This window comes from Semicossyphus pulcher, unplaced genomic scaffold, assembly GCF_022749685.1.
Source record: "Semicossyphus pulcher isolate SPU_LCO1_2020_fin unplaced genomic scaffold, fSemPul1.0.p SCAF_18, whole genome shotgun sequence".
Classification (NCBI taxonomy): Eukaryota; Metazoa; Chordata; class Actinopteri; order Labriformes; family Labridae; genus Semicossyphus; species Semicossyphus pulcher.
The window spans coordinates 15,880,538-15,899,066 of record NW_027211691.1 but is presented as its reverse complement, the minus strand read 5'-3'; the positions used below and the strand labels follow the sequence as shown (position 1 = coordinate 15,899,066).

At 41.7% G+C, this 18,529-nt stretch overlaps 1 protein-coding gene across 2 annotated transcripts in view; it reads right to left on the bottom strand.

Moving 5' to 3' along the window:
• ctdspla (CTD (carboxy-terminal domain, RNA polymerase II, polypeptide A) small phosphatase-like a) overlaps nt 1–18,529 on the bottom strand; it is a 37,580-nt gene that overhangs the window by 15,757 nt on the left and 3,294 nt on the right. For both annotated transcript variants that reach the window (XM_069667152.1, XM_069667153.1), the window contains exon 2: nt 1,791–1,957. In XM_069667152.1, coding sequence (XP_069523253.1) covers nt 1,791–1,957 — 167 coding nt within the window. The remainder of the gene's footprint in view (nt 1–1,790; nt 1,958–18,529) is intronic.

The window sequence follows — 18,529 nt, the reverse complement described above, 5'->3', positions numbered from 1 at the left end:
TCGCTAGAAATCCAGCAATGGTACACTGATGGGAGGGACTGTGGGGAGGACCCAGTTTGAAAATCAGCCTTGCACTATTACAAGCAGGGTTTTCCCTAGGAGGGCTTCGGTGCTAACTAGGTAATATACGAATGAGAATGACATGAAAAATGATTGAGAACTGTAGAAGACTCCGTGCTGAATCATGGGCGGTTCATTTGAAGTTTGTAGGTGATTTAGTTTTGGGGTTATTGCATTTTTAAACTAACCCATATTGCAATTTGTTGACGGTCCCTTAATCGTACACGCAGCAAGACGGAGATTAGGCTTCATTCGTTCACTAGAGATCGTGATAAACTTAGGTTCTATGTTGATGGTCGTCATCAGCCATTTCTGAATATGCCATCCTTTTGATTGTGTGCCGTTAAGCTCAAAGGTTATTGACGTTAAAAGTCTGAATATCCAATATCCAACCAAATTTAGGCTACCTCCCTGGTTCAGCCACTGACATGGATTTTGCTATACCGTTATTACCGGGATAAACACACGTTTTATTTTTTGTACACACAAGAGGGTCGATTTACTTCCCCCACGTAACACCCGTAGCAGTGTTTCCCACACATAGAACAACAGGAAAAGTCTGTTTGATATCACATTAGTACAGCTTTTTATGAGCACATGAGTCTGTGTGTCACCTGGCTGCAAACTTAAAACATGCACCTGCGTGATGACAGAACAAACGGGCAGTTGCGCGAGGTGGCTAAGTGTGTGTATTCCCGTTATCAGCGGCACCTCGTCCTGGTGCACGTTAACGCTGTGGCTACATAAACAGACCGTTCACGGTTCACTGTTTACTTAGCGGCTACACCTGCAGCGCACACACAGCGTGAGAACGCTCACCGTTGTTTGCCTTTTTATGATCATTCGGCTTAGGCGATGCGCAAAAACTCTTTATGGTAGGGAAAACCCTGACAAGGCTTCTTTAAGTTTAGTCTAAATTGATTTCAAATCTTTGTTGAGAAGGGGATCCAAAGTGGGTCAACCCTGACCTCATGTACGGTGTCTGTAAAGGGCCACACATTCCTCCCCTGAATGAGACATTTACAGGTAAACAGGAGTAGAAATGTGACACGATTTTGCTCCATTTTTAGCCCCGATTTCCTGCTTTGGCAGCAGAACGCCGTGTTTGTTGAGGAGCTCTGGCTTTGGCGCCTTTTCCACAGCTAAAACATTCGCTTCACACGTCCTCACTACACTGACCGGAGTGTGTGTGTGTGTGTGTGTGAGGAGAGGGGGGGGGGAGGCATGGGTGCCAGGCAATCCATCACACCGGACACACACAAGGCCCACTTTATTGGGATTAAAGAAGCAGCAGTATGTGTGCGTATATGTGTTGCCATGGGTGTATGTGCAAGCTTGTGCACTAAGAGCGAAGCGTGTGTGCTTCTCAGGGTGCTCTGTGTGTAATTCTGTGTGTGCGTAGGCCGATATCGAAGAATGCAAGATGGGAAGCGAGCCCGTATTTTCAAGCGGTGGATGGTAAACAACCTCTGGGTTCAACGGGTTTGAAGCAGCTGGAAAAATTTGTGGAAGGAGCTCAGCGAGGCTCTCTGCAGGGAAATACAAACCCCTAACAAGCTCTCTGTAAGAAAACCAAACAAATGTTACTCGTTATTGAACCCCTCGAGTCAAACTATGAGCTCTGTCATACGTTAACCAATCCCCACAAGGGTTTTTTTTGTCATGTGGATGCAAATGGTGTGTAATTTGGACGCTGGCCGAGTATGATGCGAGAGAAAAATAAGCCTCACCTTGGGAGGGCTGCCATTCTCCTCCGGCGGCGGGGGCAGAGATAGTGTCTTGTTGTTGGCGGGTGGTGGCTCCACGTGGTAGTCATTGTAGTTTCGGAAGCAGCAGAAGAAAGGGCTGAAAATGCTCCGGCTCCGGTGCTTCTTTAGGCTGCTGTTGGACTGGGAGACTGGAGGAGAGAACAAGAAATGATAAACTAAAGAGGAAGGTTCGACTGTTTTGTGAATAATAGCTAGTGGTGGACAAAGTATTTAGATATTTTACAAAACCACAATGTTACATGAGAAGAGTTATGTTAGGAATGTTACGAGGAGGATAACGTTTTAGGACACATGGGGTTTGCTTATTTGTGGAAAGCAGGGTGAAAAGGCAGATGTAAAGCTAAAGCTTGCAGGCAGTTAGCTTACAAACAGGAGAACTCAGCTAGCTTGAGTATGTACGCACATACCGAAACACAAAGAAATTACATTTGTTTTTCATGTGAAAAAATCAAGATATACCGTAAAATTTGGTGTATAAGACGCTTCCTCTATAAAGTGGGCCGCGTCCTATTTACTGGTGCGACCAATATACCAGTACAAAATGCAGAGAGAGGTATGTTACGGTACTTTACCCATGGCGCTTATGCTGCTATAATCTAGCTAAAGTTGTCCGTTGTTAAGTGGCAACGCCACACCTCCGCATTAAACTGTTTCCAGGTCCAAGCCACTACGTCTCCTATTTACAAAATGCCGCAGTGCTGTTTTAAGCTAACTTGGTTGTTGCTAACGCTTCGTCATGGACATGAAATGCCATGATCGCCATTGCAGCCGCCACCCTCACAACAATCAACGTTACCGTACGCTGCCAGCTACCGCTACAGCACCGGTAGCTAGCAGGATTGCAAACTCGACTCGGTGAAAACAGATGGTAGGCTGTCATTTGTGTTTTGAATGTGTTTTAAATGAAAATAAATTTAAATATTGTTGAGATAACTTTTATACACATATTTTTATTAATAAATAGCTATAGAAAACCCTTCCCCTTCCCTCTGGGATACCTCTAAAAACAGACTGCGACTGTATGATGTACTGCGAGTAATGTTTGTTTGCTAGTAGGCTAATTTCGATCCTGCAGGACAGAGCTGGCTAGCTGTTTCTGGCCTCTTTGCTCAGCTAACCATGTAGCTGTAGCTTCATATTTAGTCAGCAGATATAAAAATGTCATCAAAGCAACAAAATGTAAGTACTCAATGAAGAAAATCAGCTTATTTAGTGTCTTGCTGTTGTATACAGTGAATTATATACTATAATTTTATGTGCTGTTTAGGTACCGCTTGGTAAATCTCAGAGCTCCTAAAACTTACTCTTTTATGCTTGCAAGTAGAAATCAATACAGTGATTTTTAAGTTTATCGTATGTTCATAAAAACTTTATTAGTTAAGTAATTAATAATTATAGATATAAATTTGTTAAGAAGACATGTAAACACTCCAGTTAACTACAAACAGCTCAAATCTGTATAGGCCTATATTGTGTTAATATGCTTTGACACGCTCCATCGCTGCCTCCTAAAAATGACACTTCCAGACCAGAAACGGCCTCTCGACTTTGAATGAAGTGCTGTTTTAGTGCCTTTCCATCGCAATGGCACCTGTGCAGAGCAGGTTTTTAAAAAAGCCTTTATGTTAATGAAAAACATCCTCTTAAAAAGAGTGTCGCTCAAGAGTTTTCAGACAGACCGTGTCTCACATGCATCATCTCATCGCCGTGACAAAAGGGGCTGAGATGTATGTTGCAGAAAACAGTGAGGCATCGGTTCATGCAATAGGGAGCACGGGGACAAAAATAGGCATCATCAGCGTGCCCTCTGGGAAGGTAGTCGAGTTAATTAACATCAAGAAAGTAGAGAGGAAGACAGACGGATTCATATTATAAATGTGAGGGTGAACTTTCAAAATAAAAGACTGTATCGCCAGAACAGCTGAGATTTGACTCGACTCGACATCAAAGTTAGATTCAGATGCTTGGCAAGAAGGTTGATGAGCGGCCGAGTGTTGCAAAGCTCCAGGGAGCAAACAACATACACATATAGGTCCCTGGTTACATCATTCCTCCTTCACTGTCTCTGAAGCCCGTGGCCTACTTTCACTCTGACAGAGGAGAAACAAGCAGGCTCGCATGCTCTGTAGGCCTGTATGAGAGTTCTATCACGGATTATGATTTTTACATTTCGTGTCGGCGAGGGCGAGGGGATAAAAATAGAAATTTGGGCAGCTCCAGCACAAAGGCTCAAATCTGACAGCGGAAACATCCGGAGGTGTTCCTGAAGCAGACTTTAATTGCCTCAAAGGTAATTTTTTTTTCTAGGCATGGAAATCCCAAATCTGTTCAGGACTTTGAAGTGTCCACGAGCTGACTTCAGCTGGAGTCGTCATTTTCGTGCCTCGGAGCGGCCGTCACGCAAGCGTCCCTGTTTGCCGCCGTCTTGTTAACGTGCTCATACAGCCGTGTGACACGGGCAGCACAGTTAGCCGCACATGCTGAGGCTGTTCGCAGTCTGTTCGGAGAGACTTCAGATTGACGACTGGAACTTTTCCTCGGGTTGCTCCGACTGGATCTGACAGGCTGCGGGCAGTTCTTCTTCTTCTTTGTAGTCTTCGTCTTTGTAGCCCATAGCGTGCTCTGTCTCTTCCTGTCTCCTGATAGATGCTCCTGAGATGCAACACTTTGGTAAACAAACTGAGCTATACAGTGGGAACATGCTGCGATACTATATCCTGTGTGGTATTGAAGTATATGTTCTGCCCTTGTAGAGTTGATGTACTGACAGCAGGTGAACTGAGAAAGTACCCAGACTGCATGAATAAGAGTAAAATTGAATTAATGGTTGAAGTTTAGGAATTAAACTGATTAGAGAGCAAAACCCATAAGAGCAAGGTCTCCATCAAATACACAAACATGTCCACTTACACAGTGCGAAGTGTCATTACTTCAAAGGTGACTTGGTGGTGATGGAATAAGATTACAATTGCCGATCTTTATATTGTGGCGATTACATTTTAGATGCTCGCAGCATTGAATAACTGGTACCATATTTTAATAACGCACCACTGAGTAAGGTATGTAGTATATGCTGTAGCCTAATCTAACGGCTTTAATAATGGTTAAAATAAGTCACACGATTATGAACCGTAATCCATCAATAATGACAATTTTTGGGTTGTGATGTAAATAAAAATGTCTGACTGGTCTTCATCATCCTCCAGGATTTACAATTCTGATAATCAATTAATAATCAATTATCCAGCACTAGTTTAACATTCTTAAATGGGTTGCTGTCTCTTCATTTTATTCTAAATTACCGTAAAATTCAGTGTATAAGACGCACTTTTAACACATTTTCATTCATCTAAAAAGTGACCTATATGCAGGTGCGACCAATATATCAGTATAAAATGCAGAGAGGTATTTTATTTTGTTACGGTATTCCTCCCAGACAATGCTATAATCGAGCTAAAGCTCAGTCACGGACATGCGCCGTCATGATCGCCAGTGCAGGCGCCACTCTCACAGCAATCAACGTTACCGCAGGCTGAGCCACACCGCTAGCTAGCAGCAAACTTCACATGGTGAAAACAGATGGTAGGCTGTAATTTTTGAAGGTGTTTGAAATGAAAATAAATTGAAATAGTGTTGAAATAACGTTTTTATTAATAAATAGCTTTAGTAAATCTTTTTTCCCTCTGGGATACCCCCCAAAATTGACTGCATCTCATATTCCGGTGTGACCTATATTCCAGATTTTACGGTAAATATCTTTGGGTTTAGACACCTGCCCGGACAGAAAAGGGAATTCGAAGACGTCACATTGGTGTCTTGGAAATTTTTACAGCTATTTTTCACTACTGCTGAGTGTTATAGACGTGAAGATGAATTAAATAGACGAGATTTATTAGATTTATCACAATAAAAAATATTTTCAGTTCACCGTCCAGAAACAATGTCATATTGAATTTTTAAAATACAATTTTTTAGGCGAAATAAGTAAAACCAATCCACGTTTATTGCACTGAGGTTGCAACAGAAATTTCAAAGAGAGAGAGACTCAAAACCTGGGAGAAAAGGACAAAGTTCGTAAGTTTACAGAGGCACCCTGAGTCTCCCTAACTCTCACTTTGATGTCATTCTTCGCTCCTCCATTTTGAGACCGTCTACATTTTCCCGCCCTGATCTGCTTCCCCCGAAAAAAGCAGGTGGGAGCGCACGAGAGAGAGAGGGAGAGAAAGGAGAGGAAGCTTGGAGAGCGGAGAGAAGGGCGTAGAATGGGTGGGGAGAGTTACTGTGGCGAGACAGCCTATACTTGGGTCTGATTCTTACTCCACCCCCTCCTGCACCACCACCCTACACAAACAGAGCTTTCCTTTCTCCCTTTGACACAAACAACATAGCTGAGAGTTGACTGCTGCCGGAGAGCGAGGCACACATGCAGCATATGTTCACATGTACAGGCAGAGGGCCACGTGTACGATGATCAACAAGCAGCATACTTCACGGACTTTATTCTTTTAGTGCCCTTGCTCAGGAATGTGAATGAAGTCAGCTCGGCTTGCCCGGCCGTGAGAAAAATACTAGGAGGTTAAAGTGCAACATTTGCCATTAAGAGTACATGAAGCTTGAGCTGCACAAACACTACAGCAGCCAAATAAGACACCCAAAGATCTCTGGAGAGTAAGAGAGAGATATAAGGCGGAAGCTGCAGCCTCTTCAGAGCAGGTGCACGTTATTTACCCACTGAATACACTTCCTTCGATCAGCGTATTCCCTTGATGTGAGCGCTATGAAAACCCTTTAAGGCAGTGCCTGTGTCAATGCTCCGGCAGACGTTAGGTAACAGTGATACTGTAGAAAGGATCGAGTCAATCAGAGCCAGCCAGGCCCAAGCTTTCTGTCACATGTTAAAGGCGCAACCGCTAACAAGGCCGGAAGAGGCGGAAAATGCAGGAAATTCTCTGCATTCCTGACAGGAAGAGATAATCACCCCATGACCCGCAGTGTGGAAAAACGCCAAGCTCCGAGAGGGAACGTGATCCCCGGCTTAGCTCGAGACTTTTGAGGTGGCCTTCTTTACTGTAGCACATAGAGTGTGCGAGCAGTCCAAACACAACATGCCACATTTAAAATACCACAGTATGTTTAAGTTTAGCTGCTGGTTCTCTCTTTACACTGGCGTCTCAAAGGTTTATGTCAGGACAGTCAACACTCTTCGGCCAAATGCTCCTGGGGGAAGCTGCTAAAGGTTTGTTTTAACTTGGGTCTCAGTTTCAAAGTTTTGGCCAACAATTTTAAACATTGTGTTGCCCAACCTAGCTGCTGAGGTCTGGAGATAAAACAACATTGCTACAACAAAACCAGAAAGGGCATTAAACACAAGCAGCCCCTGAATCACACAGAAAAAATTGAGCCTGATTATTTAAACCAACAGGCTTAGACCTTGTTGTAGTTGCTACCAGGTTGTGATTAGGCTAAAGCTAATATCATTTGACATAAAAAGCTGATTAATAATAGGAACTTTATAGGCTATTAAATTATCAACTAGAACTTTCTGTGCTATATTCGTCCACTCTGCTTCCACCTGGTTGTTTATCCGAATATAAAAACAGTCTGGTGCGTTTGGTCCGAATGTTAGCACACCTGAAATGTCAGTTTGACATCCCTGTGTGCACCACAGAGTGTAAAAAGATGGAGGACATGACAGCTCCTTAAAGGTGAACTCAAAACATCTCTATCGCCCCCTGCTGACTGGCTGCGGTATAGGTCATAAAGCCCGTCTCCTCCATGTTAACAGATGGGACATGAGTCAAACTATAAAATCAAAATACACGTCAAATAAATGTTTCTCAAACATGTTTTATGTCATTATAGTTAGTTCTTATCATGCTGATTTACGTCCAAGTGTTCATTTTTCTGAGAAGTTTATTTTTAATTAGTTATTTGATGCTGTAAAAAGGATGATTGACAGCTCTGTTGACAAATACGGCTCCTGCAGCCTATCTGTTTCGGATTAGCAGAGTAGAGGAGGAACGGCGAGAGGAGACGTAACTAAAACAATCACTACAGTCATTGAAGTTTAATATCTGTGAGCGTCTGCTTCAGACCAACACAAAGAAGCTGTTCTGCTGTTAAATACGCCAACATACGGGATCTTTGCTGTTTTTTCGTTAATATTACTGTATTTTGGTTAGCGGAGGTGGCTACGCTCCACCCACCGATCTCTACCCGAACTACTCTATAGGGGCTATTTTGGCTTCAATTTCGTACAATGAGAGCAAACGGAGATGTGTCGCCCATCTAAATATACAGTCATTGCTGTGCACGCACAACTAAAGTAAATACTATAGAAACACGACTCCTCGTATTCACAAATGTTATCATTTTCCTTCAGTATCACTTCCAAATTACTTGGCTGGCCGAACAGCTCGTATCTCTTGTGCTGACCTTGTTAGCAATGTCTTAGCAGTTGGTTAATAATTTTTTCATGATATTTGTTGAAAAAATAATTACATTACTCAACAACAAAATTAATTTGTTACTTAACTTACATTAGTCAAACCAATCTCTGTCTAAAGAGCAGTTAGGAGATTTACTATCCATCAACAGCTAACGTTAGCTTAGCCACTATAAGTATACTGCATACTGCTTTCTATTCACAGAAAGAAAGCTTAAAAACTGAATGCAGGACAGGACTGACAGCTAGCGGGCAACTAGTAAGACATAATATGAACTTATATAATATGAATATGAACTGGACAACTTTTGAGTTACTGGAGTTGTGTTTCTCCCCTTTAGGTAAAGGCTAACTGGTCTATCTTGGGGACAGTTAGCTAATGAATCTTTAAGCTAATTTATTTGAGTGCTACACCACTAAAAAGAGTTCAATGTTGTAAGTTAGTTTTTACTGACAATGACTGATAGGAATGATGGCCAAACTGAAACAGTACAGGACAGAAATTGTATTAGAGCTAAATTATCCTTTAATGTATTGGTGTAGTGCCTGTGTGACAGCCCTTTAACTGCAGCAGTTAGTCAGGCAGCCAGGCGGGTAAAGAGTACAGTACCTGGGGGGCATGAAGGTGAATGTGAGAACGATCCATGTGGAGGTGCAGCTTAAATAATTCAGATGGAAAACAGGCTGGTTTTAAATGGCGCAGCCGGGTACTTAACATACACCAAAATAAAACCGCCAGGAGCCAAAGGGATTATCATGCTATCTCTGCTATACAAAGCTACTGTAGAACTCCGAATATATCCGCCATGACACAGAGAGAACTTGATATCATGGCACAGAGACAGCAACAGTCAAAAATGACATGCTGAAACCCTGCCATGGCCGCAGGCGGTTGGCACGATTTCACAGATTATTCTCCTCCTCCCCTCACTGAGATTTTGAGTGTGGGGCGTTTGAAGCAAAAGTGGGACCAGCTGTCTGGGGCTTATATAACAGAGTGTCAGATAAAATACTTATTGTGCTGCAGCGAAAATAAAGAACAGGACTCCACACACATACACACACACGTACAGGTAATCCACTATTAGCCTGGAGACTCAGATCTAATGTCTTTAGTTGACAACGCTCATGGGTGGAGTGAGATTCACCTGCAGATGAACGCTAACAGCACCAGATAGCAGCTAAGGGGAAGTCCTCTTTCTGCACTCTGTCAGCAAAATAAGAAGGAATCCCTGTAGTAATACATCATAGCCCCAACTTAAATGAAGCTCAGAGAGGAAACACTTTTTCTGCAGTTACACACGATTCATTCATCTCTTCTTTCAACGATCCTTTTATCGCTTCACATGTACAAACGTGGAAAATGCCAGTCACACGCGTGTAATCTTCAAAGTGCTGGTTTTGTTTGATCAACAGTCCAAAATGCAAAGAAATTCAAAGTATAATAAAACAAAGCAAAGAAAAACAGTATTCTTCACATTGAACCAGTTGAAACTGCCGACATTTGTCTAGCTGCATTTGTCCACCATTTTGGTTCTGAACTCAAATATATAGGATGAATTGCTGTGAAATTTGGTAAACATTCATGTCGTCCTCAAGATAAATCTTTGATGATCCCCTGACTTTATATTTAGTGACATCATCAAGGCAACAGTGCAGTGTATAGCCAAATACCTACATTGACAATCCCATTAGCTTCAGCTATACTTTAAATAGCATGTTAGCAAACGTCAGCATGCTAACAAAACTACCATGCTGAATGTCTATCTATCTATCCATCCATCGTAGGCGTACTGTCATTGTGAGACAGTTACCATGCTGACTTTAGCATTTAGCTTAATACAGCTGTGGCTAAACGCAGCCTCACGGAGCTCCTCGATTGGCTGTAATCTTCTCCTTTTATTATAAACTGTTTATTTATCCTGGTTCTGACCTTGTTTTTTCTGCAGCCTAAAACCTAGATTTTTAATTTACAGTGGTATAAAACAGCAAGAAGCAGCAAAACGTCACATTTTGGCAGCTTGCACAAAGATTCAACCACCAATCAAGCAACAAAGAGTAGACCCTTAACACCAACTGAACTACAGTCAATCTACTTTTGGTTATCGGTCGATTTGTCGACTCTTTGTTCAAGCCCTTCTTAAGAACTGCCAAAGACAATCACATTTAAAAGATAAATATCATCAAAAACAGATTATTGATCGTTGCCACACACGAGAAAATCCCACCAAGAGAGGCGACAATAATTACAACAGATCGGCTTCCAAAATACACCAAAGAGCATCTGCTTCACAACTGACTTGAACATGTGTCTGTTTACACACACACACACACACACACACACACACAGAGTAAATCTAAACAGCTGAGTGGAGTTGGGTAGCATCAGATGAGCTGAGCCTGACAGTTCAGGCTGTGTGTGCTCACTGTGCAGAGGTCCTTGGTGGGTTATGTGTGAGGCCATTAAGGCAATAATAGCACAGTATGATAAAATAAACTCCCATTAAGCCTCCTTACTTCCCTGCACAGACAGCTGAGACCCGGGTGAAAATTACACACTGTACTAGCACATGCCTTTAGTCACAGCGACCCTCAGCTGCCCTTCTGGCTTTATTTCCCTACTTATCCGGGAGGATTTATATAAACATATGCATCCTACATGACCTTATATAACTGACATTCACTCACTAACCCAGTTATAAAATAACAAGGAGATGCATCTATTTCTTGCTTGCACCCATGTTGTTTAAGGTCCTAATTCTGCCTGCTGCTGATGTGAACTCTGACACAAAGATGTGGGTGGGTTTGCCCCGCTTTCCTGTCTCAGCCGTTCAACGGCGTAGGTGCTGTGGTGGCGGTGCCAGCCTGCCTGAAGCCCCCCGGGGATGAGGGCTGCTGCTGCTGCTTCTTGAAATGAAGGAGATGACAAGCGCGGGGGGAATTAACCAACTGAGAGCTCAGGGAGAAATAATGAGGGAGATCTGAGTATTCCGACGGAGTTACGCAACCGGCAGCAACGCAGCCCACGTTGTTTGTGGCTACGGCAGGAGATCATTATTTATATATCTTTTTATATTCTCATCCACAACTGAGCGCTCGGTGCCAGAGGCTCAGCGACTGATGGGAAATCCTTTTTTGCCTGCGTGTTGGTTAAAAGAACAAGTTAGTCAAATTAATGTCAGATAAAATTAAAGGCCGTCAGTCTTCAGGCTTCTCTCGAATAAGGACATGCTCATTCACTTAGTGGCTCCGGAGATGATGCTCGTGCAGCTGTAAAAATTATCCTGGAGGTTGTTTCAGAGAACAGGACTGGAATTTAAAGGGGTACTCCAACAATTTAGTATTGATCTTCCATAAAAATGGGGGAACTGTAAACAGACAGATAAAAGAAGAAAGGTAAAAATCGAAGCAGTAGAGGCTTAGAAATCCTCACTTTTTGTCCCTAACTTCGGCCATGCTCCAAAAAAAGACTGGATCCTACATTTCCCATAATGCAACCAATACCATATTTGCATTAAACTTACAGACTATATATAACAAGCAGACGTAGCCTTTATGTCTGAAAAATAAGGCCAATGTGAAAGTGCATTAAACCTGTATTCTTTGTAATCCAGCTGGTTGCAAAAGAAGTCTGATTCTATATAGGTCTATGAGAAAATTACCTGTTTCCTTAGCTGATTATGAGCCAAGTAAACATTTTTCTCACAAGTTTATTGTCTCAATCCCAAATTTCAAGACTTTTTAAAACAATGAATTTCATAACAATGCGTATTCAGCCATATACGACCACTTCTGTCACAGTAGAACCAAGATGATGATGGGGAAAATGCCAATACGTGACATTACAGGGACCATGTCCACTTCTTTTACAGTCTTTTAACTTTATTATTAAACCATTCCTGTCGGATAAATAACTAGGTCTTTGAAAATGCCTGTCCCAAGCCTGTATTCCCTGATGACATCACAATTACATCATCAAAGTTATTTTCAGTCTTTCCAGACTCATCCAGGGTCACAGAAGGCATTATACAACTGTTCTCACAGCTTGAGAGGTACTCTGGATGATTGTGAACTTTCATGTGTAAAATCTTTGGAGCTCCTCTTTAAGTAATGCTATTTGTAGCAGGCGTCACATTACAAATTGAGTGTTTCTCATTAAATCAAATTCATTAACATGCTTTGAATTGAAAGTAGGAAACAAGTAGGCCGTGTATTAGTGAGTGTTGGTGCGAGCATGTGTATTGCTGCTTCAGTTTCCCACGCCTCTGCTCCGTGAGAGGCGTTCATCTCCACATTTCCACACACAGCATGTCCTACTTAGCGCCCCTTGAGATCCACAGTTAAACAGCATTCACCTTTACCTCCAGAGAGGCCTGAATAATATCTTTTTGTGTCTTTTACAGAACTCCAAACTTGTGTATTTGCTTGTCCATTGCTCATTAAAAATGCATAAACCTTTGATAGTCTTCTGTCAAATATCACACAAACAGGCACGCAGCACAATTCAGGAGAGGTGACAGAAAATCATTGAGGACAAAACATGATCTCCCCTCTAGATAGCCAATTACTGGTGATGAATGCCAGGCAGGGGAGGGCAAAATATGCAGAAAGGCCATCGCTTTGTCTGAGACACGCTGGGATGCACCACAGATGCTTTTCTCAACACACAAACACCTCAAGTCTTTCTTCCTTGACCCCTACCTTTTCTGTTGGTATCGACCTGTTTTGACAAAGTCCTTTTGGCTGAATTGACGCTCAATTAATCCAAGCTTGTGGCTTGTTCAAGTCAGGCTTTACAGCAGCGGCATCCAGACGTGTGGCGGACGATTGTCTTTCTCCAGAGGGATTGCAGCTTTTGGAGAACTAATAATGGTTTTCACTCATTCGAAGCTATTGAATGCAGATGCGTCGAGATACACAGAGAAGACGGAGTGATGTAATCCTTAAACAATGCTGTGCGTTCAAATTGAAGCACGACAAGACAAGCTTGAATCAGGGGAACACTGTCAGTCTTCAATTAGTGTGAAGGCTAAAAAGCAGTGACAGCAGCAGTCAATTAGGCCCAAAGTTGGAGACGGACACAAGCCGCTTAGTATGGATGGAGCTCTTCTGTTGTCTTGAACTAAAATGCATATTTTTCTTATTCAGATCAATATAAACTACTTTATTATAGTGCAGTCATAACCGATCAATGCTGAAGATGGAAGACAACTGGGCATTTCATAAAAAATTCACTTAAAATCCCACTGTTGTAGTCTCTTCAAAGTTTATGGTAGACATTTTGAAGTAGTTCTGATCCAAAACAAGCAACCACAGCATACAAGCTGCACTTGAGACAATTTTCAACATGTGTCTTCCCCACAAAGCCGTCAAACACACGGCCAAAGCACACAGATGCCCAGAAAAAAACCAAACCATATAGAGAAGCAGAACCAGCTAACGGGAAGACAAAGAACTTTACTGAGAGCAGAGATATGTTGAGTACTTTACCAAATAAATGGTTTTATTAAATCATAGCAGCAGTTAGGCCTATAGTAATGGTGTGCAGTGGAATTCAAATACTGGCCCTATTCTGTCTGTGGTGGATATAGAAGACGTAAAATATTAAAACAGATTCAGATCCATGGCACAGAGGAATAAGATGACTTTAGCTAAACAGACAATATTTATTTGTAGGATTAATTTATCGTTCTTCTGTCTTTTTATTGGAATTGTTCACAAAATAATAAATACAGACTTTAAGTAAGCTCTGGTGGTTGAGGATAAATGGTCCAAAAGGTCAGATTGTGGAGTCACTGTGGATCAGAGGGCTCTATGGGGGACTGGAATCATATCAACAAGATTCATTACCAAGCAAAATGATGTTGAAGCTCTATTTTAACTACATGCCAGCTTGAGGATTTGAGAGCAGCAGTGATGTGAACTCTTTTCTCTGTTTCCCAGTTAAATCTGCATTCTGAGTGAAGTATTCAGAGGCAGCCAGTGTAGGAGTGAACAAAGTCAACCCACACTTTTTTTCCCCTGTGGCCTCTCCGAGGACGGATTGCAGCGCGATTGCATCTCCATCAGTGAGTCTCACAGTGCATAGATCTACAGGCTGCCTCCTCCTAATTAAGGGCCACTTTGCTGATTTCTAGCTTGAATCTTTATTATGAGCTGGACGTGAAAATCTGACATCTTCCTAATGCATTCTGTGTCACGAGAGATAATCGCTGGCTCTGGAAAACACTCTGCCAGCCATTAGAACACTTAATCAGAGAAATTGACGTTTTTATAATATGTTGTCAGGATCAAAGTCCAACACTGAACGAAAGCACAAAAGAGAAGCAGCAGTTTACAGGACTCCTACTCAGCTAGCGTCCACATATTCAAACACACTGTATCTTTTGAAGACTGGTTCAAACAAATAACGTCTAAAATTGACCAAACACAGTCGGGTCTATGGTCTAATCCTGTAACTCTTGTTAAGGAAATTACTTTTTAACAGAGAATGATCTGCATCTGAAACATAAGACTAGCTATAGTTAGCTTAAACACCAGAAACGGGGAAAACAGCTAGCTTCCACCCATACACTGTAGGCTATATTTTAAGGACTTTGAACAATAAAAAACATCTAAAATTGACCAAACACAGTCAGGCCCATCGTCTCTTCTTAACCTTTTTTTTTTAAATAGAGAATTATCTGTACTTTGGAGGAAATTGTCATCGTGTGAACAGAAACATCTTCTGTTAGCATAAACACTATAAACAGGCTGAAACTGCTGCCCAACAGCTTTGCTCTGTTGGTTGTTTTTATTCTTTAGTTTATGTACAATTTAACAAACAAGCAATAACATGTTATTTTGTTAGCTTTAGAGGTGGTAAGTGAATGATTTTTGTACCTTTTATCGGAGCCAGGCTAGCTTTTTTCTTAATTTAGCCGAATCATTATGGATACTTCTGTTTTTTCAAAACCATTTAGTACAACATGTTCTTACTGAGTAGTGCCAAAATAATTTGAACTGGGGGATATCTTTTTAAGAAAAATTATATTTGAAACATTTGACTGCTTGTTAATTTTTATTTTTAATGGTTAGTTCCAGATGAGTGTAGCAGTTTTTTGCCAACATTTTACATTTCCCTTGTGCTATGTAACAAATATGGCGACTATTTAGGGTGACACGCGTCACTCATTCCACAATTAAAGTTTGAACTTCATGATAACACCATCAAGGACTCCTTGTGCAACGTATTTTGATATAATTGTTGATTTGCTTGTACTTATTCACTCAAAATATCAAGAGTAAGTACATAGGTAAGAGACACATTGTATGTCTTTGGCTAAGCTAAACTATGCTAACCTTCTCCTGGGTGTAGCTTAGCGAATATACAGTCAGTGGTATCAATTTTTTCATCTGTCTTTTGGCAAGAAATAATATGGCAGTATTTCCAAAATTTCAAACTATAGCTGTGTCCCAATCCACGAGCTGCAGCCTTTGAAGAAGGCGGCCTATCGAGGATGCTCCATTCGTAGCCTGCGTAGACCGTTAAAGCCGAACTGAAATGAGACGGTCTGGTCTACGGAGGATTCCCTGTTTGCGTCACCAGCTGTTCCCGCCCTTACCCTTGCGTCACCAAACTCTGCTTCTGTCGCCTAGCGACGGGTAGCTAGCGGGCTAACAAGCTAGCATAACTAACGTTGAGTGAGTTAACCTATTGTTTTAACATCTCATTTGAACTGGTGCGCATTGAATCTTGGGATACATTGGATTCATTTGGATACATTGCACCCGATGGATCCTTCATGGCCCTGGAAAAGGAGGACGCATTTGTCGTCCGCATCTGTTGGAGCCTTCGAATTGGGACAGCCTTTGACGCGCTACTGTGACGCAATTGGCCTTCAATATGGCATTAGAAGGCTGCAGCCCCTGAATTGGGACACAGCTCCAGTGTGTGTCTTTGGCTGAGCTTTAGCCCTGTTATAAATTGTCAATTGGATTTTTCTCGAGAGAAAATTTTCCAACAATTTTTCTAAAAAAATGGAATTGCTGGCCAAAAAATTATATCAAGGGAAAGATATAGTTTTAGGCACAGTTCTTCAGTTAAAACAAAAGATTAATACATCAACAAACACCTCAGGGAGCCACTCTTTGTGATTGACTGTTTATGAGCTCATACGTAATGTGAATTTAAGTGCTGGCAGGTCCATCGTGGTTACTTACAACACCAAACAGACTCTGTGCAGAGCAACAATACAAAGTTACAACAATACATGTGTTTGCTACTTACAGCTGTAAAAACATCACGTTGCATGCTGTGGGACTGAATGAATGTAAAATATGTGATTAATACTAACCCCTAAGTTCCCCTTCAGGCATGTTCACTGAGACAGGGGCCGATCCCGCACATACAGCTAACAAGCTTATCAGCTTAGGCTTGGAAGAAAAAAACATTCAACTCTTCCCAATCAGCTGCCCAATATGGTCCTGGACCCAAGTAATGAAGATGTGTCTAATACTCCAACACTTCCCTGGAGGTGCAGATAATCAGCTTTTCTGAGCAGCATTGGCTGAAATAGGCTCATAAATCTGTAATAAGGACGTGCACTTCAAAGAGTCCAGCTTTTCCTCAGTACAAATGGTGCTGAGAGTACTCACTTCTCTGTACACACACGGCCATCCAATGTGAATGTTAAAGGCTTGAGAATTACTGCATTTTCTAAATAAAACTATGGCACCTATGATCGATTAAAAGATGGTAATCCTCCTCTCCCCGGCACTTGAGTCCACTCATGACAGCTCAGCGCTGTAAACAGCAGAGTGTGCCGGTTGTGCCAGAGACTCCAGAGCTGCCAAAACTCACAGTAGCTCCCCTCGCTCTCTGTGCTGCACACAGCCCTGCAGGTGTGGTCCACACATCGTAAACACTTTATTAATGTACGGCAGCGAGTTCCAGGAATAACCTCAAAAGCCAAGTGTGCATGAAAATCTCAGGGCCGTTCTCCAGATTAATAAATAATTACAGCTTCGGTAGTATTTTTTCATTTTCTGTCTGGCAATGCAAAGATTCTCTAACCAAAACCCTTGAGGGAATCGGGATATTTTAACATGGTATTAGAATAAATCCCAGCATCTGCTGCTGAAAATGTGGATTTCTACTCCAGAAGAGACATTCACAGGCAGTAGGACAGACATGGTACCTTCACCACAGAGTTTTTCAAAGGCTGAAGGTTAATGGGTTCTTTGAAATACACAGTCTGAACCGTCTTGTCACAGCTGCTCAGGATTATGAAGATTACTCAGCCTCAGCCAGGAGGACGCTGCATATGATCAAAATTAAACAGTTTTTCGAGGGACTCCAGGGTAAATTCTATTGATCACTATGAAAGAAGCGTAACAGACAAACACACTGCTTCATTGCTCTGCGACACTAGAGCGCAATCAAAGAAAAAAACCTGCGATATAATATATTTTTCTTCTCGTGAATAATCCCATATAAAGAAATAAATAAACAGTAAATGAATCATACTAGGGCTGGGCAATATGACTATATACATCGTTAAAACAATATGAAAATGTTTTTCTATATCGTCTCTATCGTGAAGTCACAAAAGCTGAACTGCTTTACGGCAGTTTTTACATCATTTTGACTTTACGTTCTAATCCTTGCACGTGGGAGTGAACCTGGAGCGAACCATAGAGGGAGGTGCTGTTTATCAACATGGACATTAACATGCAGAAAAGGACTCAGCCCAAGCAAAAACGGAAACTCTGTGCTTATTTGTCAAGTATTAATTCACACAGGATGATCCAAAAATAGCCTTTACCGTGTGGTTATTTCATATAGACTATGAGATAGAATATTTCATATTATTTGTTAAAAATCCAGAAAACATAAGAAATATCAGGATTTTGGCCATATCGCCCCGCCCTACATCATACTGACAACTTTTGTCAGTGTACCAAAAGCTGGATAAGATATTCCTCTGAGCTAAAGACATCCGTTGTACTGGGAAACAGGATTCTTTCAACCAAAATACACCATCCTGATGCTGTCAATACTTACTAGAAAATGTGTATTACTCCGCAGGGGAATATAGTCCCCAACAAATTTACAAAAGACTCCTGTTTGAGTTATCTTTGCTAAAAACTAAAGTGCCCAGCTATTAAAGGAAATGACTGTCCCTTTTTTAAAATTGGTACTATATGATTGTGACCTGAAATATTTCTTCAATAGGAATCAATTTGGACAGAAAGTATCGAGACACTGGCGAAC